Source organism: Arachis hypogaea, chromosome 7 (assembly GCF_003086295.3).
Source record: "Arachis hypogaea cultivar Tifrunner chromosome 7, arahy.Tifrunner.gnm2.J5K5, whole genome shotgun sequence".
Taxonomy (NCBI): domain Eukaryota; kingdom Viridiplantae; phylum Streptophyta; class Magnoliopsida; order Fabales; family Fabaceae; genus Arachis; species Arachis hypogaea.
In genome coordinates, this window is record NC_092042.1 from 8426062 (window position 1) to 8433399 (window position 7338).

At 30.7% G+C, this 7338-nt stretch overlaps 1 protein-coding gene across 1 annotated transcript; it reads left to right on the forward strand.

Moving 5' to 3' along the window:
- Positions 1-2343: 2343 nt before the first annotated feature.
- Positions 2344-5389, forward strand: LOC112702330 (laccase-12). Its single transcript, XM_025753315.3, has 6 exons — positions 2344-2529; positions 2620-2771; positions 2889-3133; positions 3421-3549; positions 3873-4832; positions 4925-5389. Exons 1-6 carry the CDS (start codon positions 2413-2415, stop codon positions 5053-5055), a joined length of 1734 nt encoding a protein of 577 aa, XP_025609100.1. The 5' UTR covers positions 2344-2412; the 3' UTR covers positions 5056-5389.
- The last annotated feature ends 1949 nt before the right edge of the window (positions 5390-7338 follow it).

Consider the following 7338-nt stretch of genomic DNA (forward strand, 5'->3'; position numbering starts at 1 on the left):
AATCAAATTTGCGTTTAAGTTGAAAGATGATTGGATTGGGGTATCAAATGGATAATTTTCCTTGAAAAATCGCATGTGTTACATTTTCATTTGACATGTGGCGTTACCCTACACTTCAACAAAGTGATCATATATATTATTTGGTATTGATTATACATAAATGTACGTATCTTTGAGCATGACATGTATATTAAATCTGTTGCTATATAGTTCACTATTGATCATCCATGTTTGAAAATATTAGGGCGACAGGCCACCTAATTTAATACTAGATAACTTAGTAAGTTTCAATTTTCATAATAAGTACCTTTAACTAATTAAATTCTTGTTAGACCCAATCAAATCACTTTAACTTCACAATAGCTTCTAATTAATTATATTATTGTACTATGCACCTAATATATAATATAAGGTCGTCAAATTTTCACATTCAATGTTAAGTTTCTTCTAGTCATCACCAGAATTGAACAAAACTATTGGCCTAATACATATAATATACTAGTATTCAAGAACTAGCTTAGTTTATAATAATTCCATAAAGTTAGAGAAGAAAACATTGTCAGGATATGTTTTAATTATAATTGTAAAGCAATAAAAAAAATAAAAGGCATAGTAGTTGTTAATAACGCGGATTAATTACTTCTTAATCAAACGATTGGCGATAAAATTTAAATTACTATGGGATTATTTTTCCACAACCACCGGAAACATACACAAGGAAAAAAGTCAAATTTGACTAACTCAAAATTAATTTGCACTCTTTTACGCACATTTCCAAACTCTAATTAACTTCATGTCTTTAATTAAACTATACTCCAGCTTAATTAGCCTAATATTACAAGACTAAAAAGAAGAAAATGCATTTGCATGACGGTTGCAATTCAAGGTTTCTTGCACTGAATTACATTTACATACATTTCAACGGGTAAGCTAAAAATTAAATACTAATTTTTTGTTAGCAAAGATAGAAAAACTCGAATTCGCGACCTCTAGGTGGTTATAAAAAAATTATACGATTTAATTTATAGTTCGTTGCATAGTCTTTTTGTCTTCAATAAAAAAAAATTAGAAATTAAATAATCACATAGTGTCAGTTAGTAATTTACACTTTTTTAGGGTTTAAGTAAATTGGACATAATTATCCAATTGGGGTTAAGATAACGACCTTTAAATTCTTTGAAGGTTGATTTAGTAATTTTGTTTGCACAAAAATATAGAACCACTAAAATATAAATTTATTTTAAAAAAAAAGATACATGCATATAGTTAAAATCAAAATAAATATTTCTATATATCTTTTAAAAAAATTGTTTAATTTTTTTTTCAGTTCAAAATAGAACAGTACAGATTACAGACAGACAGTGATATACGATGATATGCTATATATCCTCTTTTTTGTATTTTATATTTTGAGACAATTAATAATTATGAGAAAAATTTTTGGAGACCAACAACGTTTAGTATTTTTTGTTATTATTTAACTAATACAAATATTAAATTATCTTTAACAAATAAATTTTATTAATTCATGTGTATAAATTTTAACAAATATGAATGTAAATTGTATTGATTTATGTGTACAAATTTTTTTAATAAATATATGTATAAATTATATATTTTTTGTGTACAAAATATTTATAAATATAAATATAAATATAAATTTATTATTAACAAAAAAATAATAATATTTACTGTTGATATAGCATTATTTTAATAATAATTCTAAAAGTTTATTTCAGATATACTAATTAAGTGACCTACATTCTCATTGATAATGAGAATCAGACTCAAATCCTTATAAAATATGCATGAAACCATTCTTTAGTCTTTACTGGTTGTGCTAACTTTTTGGCAGTAATTTACAACACACTAACTAGCTAATAATTGACAACTTGACTCGTACAAAAAGAAAAAAAAAATAACAACAAATAAGGATTAAGAAAAACACTTTGTGCTTGGCTTTTCGCGATGGTCCCCTTAATTAGAATAATATACTTTTACGCGAACAAAAAAGTGTTGATGGTACCGCGTGATGAATACCAATTAAAAAGAAAATTGAAAAACAAAAAAATAAAATAAAAAACCTATATGTTTGATAATTATATATGATAAGGATTATGCAAATATAAATGAAATTACAATCCAAAAGCTAGAAATTAATGAAGACTTGAGAAGCAAGCATGGAGTCATATGAACTTAATCATCTACTAGTGGGTGCAACAACTTTTATAGGGTTGAACTAAGTTTCTCTGACCATTTTAGCCATGACAAAATAAACCTAATCTGCCAACCTAAAAGACTCTATAGCTTCTCCTCTAATCTCCCCTATAAAAACACCCCTCTCACATTCTTACTTGCATTGCAAATTAAATTCTCTCTTCAATTCATTCTTATTCCACTAATAAGAAAGAAATGGAAGCTCTCAAGAACTTTGGAAAATGCCCCATTATTTTCCTAGCTGTTTTTGCTCTCTTAGCTTCAACATTATTGTCCTTGGCAAATGCTAAAGTTCATGAGCATGAGTTTGTCGTACGTTGTCTCATATTAACCTTTTATTTTTACTTTATTAAAAAAATTAAAATGTGACGTTTTTTATTTTGTATTTTGAAATGAGATAAGATTCAAGCAACTCCAGTGAAGAGGCTGTGCAATACTCGCAGCGCTATTACAGTGAATGGGCAATTACCTGGACCAACCTTGGAAGTCAACAATGGAGACACTCTCATTGTTAAAGTCATTAACAAAGCTCGTTACAATGTCACCATTCACTGGTACAATATAAGTGTTATTTAATTTTATATATTCTATATAAGGCATGTGCATATATCACATACCATGCATGGTGCATGCAAGAAACTAAAGGCTTTATGTTGGTTGAAATTGTATAGGCATGGTGTTAGACAAATCAGAACAGGGTGGTCAGATGGACCAGAATTTGTGACACAATGTCCAATTCGTCCCGGAGACAGTTACACTTACAGGTTCACCATTCAAGGACAAGAAGGCACACTTTGGTGGCATGCTCATAGTTCATGGCTAAGGGCCACCGTCTATGGCGCTTTAATCATTCGTCCTAGGGAAGGACAGGGTTACCCTTTCGCAAAGCCCAAGCGCGAGACACCTATTATTCTAGGTATTTTACGCGGTGAAAATTTAGGTGCAGTTAATTTGATGTGAAGTTGATAGTTGAAAGCTATTAAATAATTTAAACGATTTGATTAAATTTTCATGCTTTCAGATATTAACTTTACGTGAAATTAACTGTACCTAAGTTTCAACTATTTTACACAACAATAATATTGTGTATACATTATTAATAACCAAAATTAGTCATTCTTATAAAATATATATTAAAAATAAGTTAAAAATAATATATTTTTTTAAAGATGCGATCATAATTTTGATGATGATGATTAATAGGGGAATGGTGGGATGCAAACCCAATCGATGTTTTGAGACAGGCGCAACAAACAGGGGCAGCACCCAACATATCTGATGCATACACCATCAATGGTCAACCTGGTGATCTTTACAAATGCTCTACCAAAGGTTTGCTTCTTTTCTTATTAGTCACATCTCTTCATCATTAATTAATTAACTTTATGAAAGGAGGAGTATAGTAATAATTAAAGGAGAAAATTTCAAAGCAAAGAACCATTGAACTCTAAAAAAATTATTAATTATGGACTATAATTAATGAGTCGACAGGATTTTTTATATATTGCAAAAGTCCACATGATTTGACGGGGCTAAAGTAAATTAAGTAATATTTTTTGCTCTTTTGTGATCACAATAGTTGCACCATACAAATCTCTTCTTTTCTTTTTAGCATCGTCTAATTAATTTTTTAAAATTGTTTGATGTTACAACAGAAACCACAATTGTTCCAATAGATTCCGGCGAGACCAACCTCCTCCGCGTGATTAACGCCGGACTGAACCAACCGCTGTTCTTCTCCGTGGCGAACCACAAGCTTATAGTGGTGGGTGCAGACGCATCGTACCTGAAACCCTTCACCACTTCAGTTATAATGCTGGGTCCAGGTCAAACCACGGACGTTCTAATAACCGGAGACCAACCCCCTTCTCGCTACTACATGGCCGCACGCGCTTATCAATCTGCACAAAATGCACCGTTCGACAACACCACCACAACCGCAATCCTCGACTACAAATCTGCACCGTGCCCCGCCAAAGGAACACTTGCACCGAAACCCCTCATGCCTCTTCTCCCTGCATACAACGACACCAACACCGTAACCGCTTTCAGCAGAAGCTTCAGAAGCCCAAGAAGAGTGGATGTTCCCGCCGAGATCGACGAGAATCTCTTCTTCACCATCGGTCTTGGCCTCAACAATTGCCCTCCCAACTTCAGCAAGAATCAGTGTCAGGGACCGAACGGAACAAGATTCACTGCCAGCATGAACAACGTATCCTTCATTCTTCCCAACAGCATCTCGATCCTTCAAGCTCACCATCTCGGTGTTCCTGGCGTGTTCACCACTGATTTTCCGGTGCAGCCTCCGGTGAAGTTTGATTACACCGGGAATGTGAGTCGTTCGTTGTGGCAGCCTGTTGCGGGGACTAAGGTGGCCAAGATAAGGTACGGTTCGAGGGTGCAGATTGTGTTGCAGGATACTAGCATTGTTACCCCTGAGAATCATCCTATTCATCTTCATGGATATGATTTCTACATTGTTGCTGAAGGGTTTGGGAACTTTGATCCTAAGAAAGATTCTTCTAAGTTTAATCTTGTTGATCCTCCTATGAGGAACACTGTCGCCGTGCCTGTTAATGGTTGGGCAGTTATCAGATTTGTTGCTGACAATCCAGGTAAAGTCAGACAAAAAAATTATCTAAACGATTTTCAACTATTATTTTTACGTAAAGATATTTTTACTTATTAATAATTGTGATGAATGTAGGTGCTTGGATTATGCACTGTCATTTGGATGTTCACATTGGATGGGGTTTGGCCACGGTGCTCTTGGTGGATAACGGCGAAGGCTTATTGGAATCCATAGAGCCACCACCGGAGGACTTGCCTCTATGCTAGGAGATTTAATTTCATTATCAAATTCATCTGTCCAATTATCAGGGTTTTGTTATTTTCTCTTTTATATATATAGTTTTGGAAGTTCATTATTATTGTTGTTTCCCCTGCATTAGGGGACCTTTTTCTTTTTTTTTTTTAATTTTTGTTAATTGTTCTTTTAATGTAGAGATAAATCGGGTCAATTAGCTAGGAGATGGTGATATGTAGTTGCATCACAATGTCATCTGATCCAGTCACAAACCCGACTGGTTATTAAATTGATTTTAGAAAATGTATTTTTTTCCTTGGTATCCCTGTTGCTATAAACAATGCTAAGTTTTGATTTTGATTTTTATTTTTTTGGTTCGATTTTTTCACAATCTACGCAAATGTGAAGGCTATGTGATATGAATTTTCCATTTCATGCCATATAATAACTATTCAAAATCTCAATTATATATAAGTTAAGTTGATCACTTTAATTACTATTATAAGCAGGAAAGCACATGGTAAAAGTTAAATGACACTATTTATCCCAAGTTGGAATTAAAAATCACTTATTGATTATATTGTACAAATTTCAGATAATTCAAGGTAAATACAATCAAAGCACACGTCATATATTTGAGTTTATTAATGATCTGAATTTTATATCCAAATAATTTAAAAAATAAAATAAAATTAGTGCTTAGTAATTCAAATTGACAAAAAAGTGATTTTTGAAGAACTAATAATGTAGTTTTTCAATGTTAGATGACCAAATATAATAAGTAATAACACTTATTTGACTTTTTGAAGAATTAAAAAGGATGAGGATTAAGCAATTACCACCCTAAGAGTACATAATAAAAGGAAGGGTCAATGTGGGTACAACCACAAAGAGGGGTTAATCTGAGTACATAATAAAATGTTCATTCTGTGCAAGAAATCTAATGAAAGAAAAAAGAAAAAAATATTTGGGCCTCCAACTCTTTACTTTTTACAAAAAAAATTAGGTAAATACTAAGAAATACAGCTTAACAAGGTACCATTTTGGTAAACAGAAAAAAAAATAAAAAAAGGTATCATTTTCTCTTCTAATGACACCACCAATTACATTTGTCTTTGTGATATATGGATTTGACCATGTATAAAACATTGACTTATTTTTTAAATAATAAATAATAATAAATTCTTGATTAATTATTAATTAATTTCGGATTTATTAGCCTGGCTAAGTCAGTAGTTCAAATTTAAAACAAAAAGGTAAATTTAAGTCTTTAATTCATAATTTCATGTAATATATTTAGAAACTTTGAACTTTTATTTCTTATATAATTTTTTAGGATTTAATTACTATATATCTTAATCACATATGATAAAGTTATTATTAAAAAATATTTTAAAACTTTTATTTTAATAAATATATAACAAAAATTTTGTAAACTTAAATTTTACATTTTTTTTAAATTTTTTAACAAAAATCTTAGAAAGTATGATTTTCTTTCAAAAAGTGTGATTAAAGTACTAATAAATCAGATCCAAACAATGATGTTAAAATTTACTAGAGTTTGGGATATGTTTATATTTATGTTTCATGGCCCAAAAGTCAAAGTTATAGAATTCCAAAAATATAGAATTTAATACACTGCAGGGTCAAAATAAGAAAAGACTTCTTCCTAAACAGAACAAAAAAAAATTGAAGGAAACATTTCTCTTTCAACAAATAAAATGAAAAAAACTCAACTTTTGGACTTTACAAGAAACAATACATTTTTTTCCATAATAAATTGAACTAGCTAAATAAGAGTAATTCTACCACATGTAATTTTTAGTATTAAGTATAGTTCCAACAAAATTTTGCAGTCTTTTAGATAAAGTCACACAAAGGGCAAACTCACACTTTTTGTTTACCACAAAATTATAACAAAGTACTACTCCATAAACAACTAATTGTTGGTGTTCATAATTGCAAAAATATAAAAGTTTTATCCAAATAAAGTGATGCCATTTTAATGTGTAATATAAAATATAACAAGGATACTTGTGATATAATATTATTCAAATACGTAGAATTTTTTGGAGTCATATTTATATATTTACATTGAATCTAAAAGATATTACTTTATTGTACGGATAAATATTGACTCTCAGATGATTATCTGAAAGAACTGTCATTGCTTACATCACCAGTTACATATATTTATACAAAAATCTATTCTGATTTTATAAATCTGGCCGCTTTTCCGGAATCACTCCCACCGTTTCTTCCCATGCAAATACTTTCCATATTTTACTTTGGCTTTCTATGTTCTAGTTGTTGCT

Coding starts and splice junctions, on each gene's coding strand:
- LOC112702330 (XM_025753315.3), top strand. CDS start 2,413: ATGGAAGCTCTCAAGAACTTTGGAAAATGCCCCATTATTTTCCTAGCT. Junction 2,772..2,888: donor TACAATGTCACCATTCACTG/GTACAATATAAG, acceptor GAAATTGTATAG/GCATGGTGTTAGACAAATCA. Junction 3,134..3,420: donor CGAGACACCTATTATTCTAG/GTATTTTACGCG, acceptor GATGATTAATAG/GGGAATGGTGGGATGCAAAC.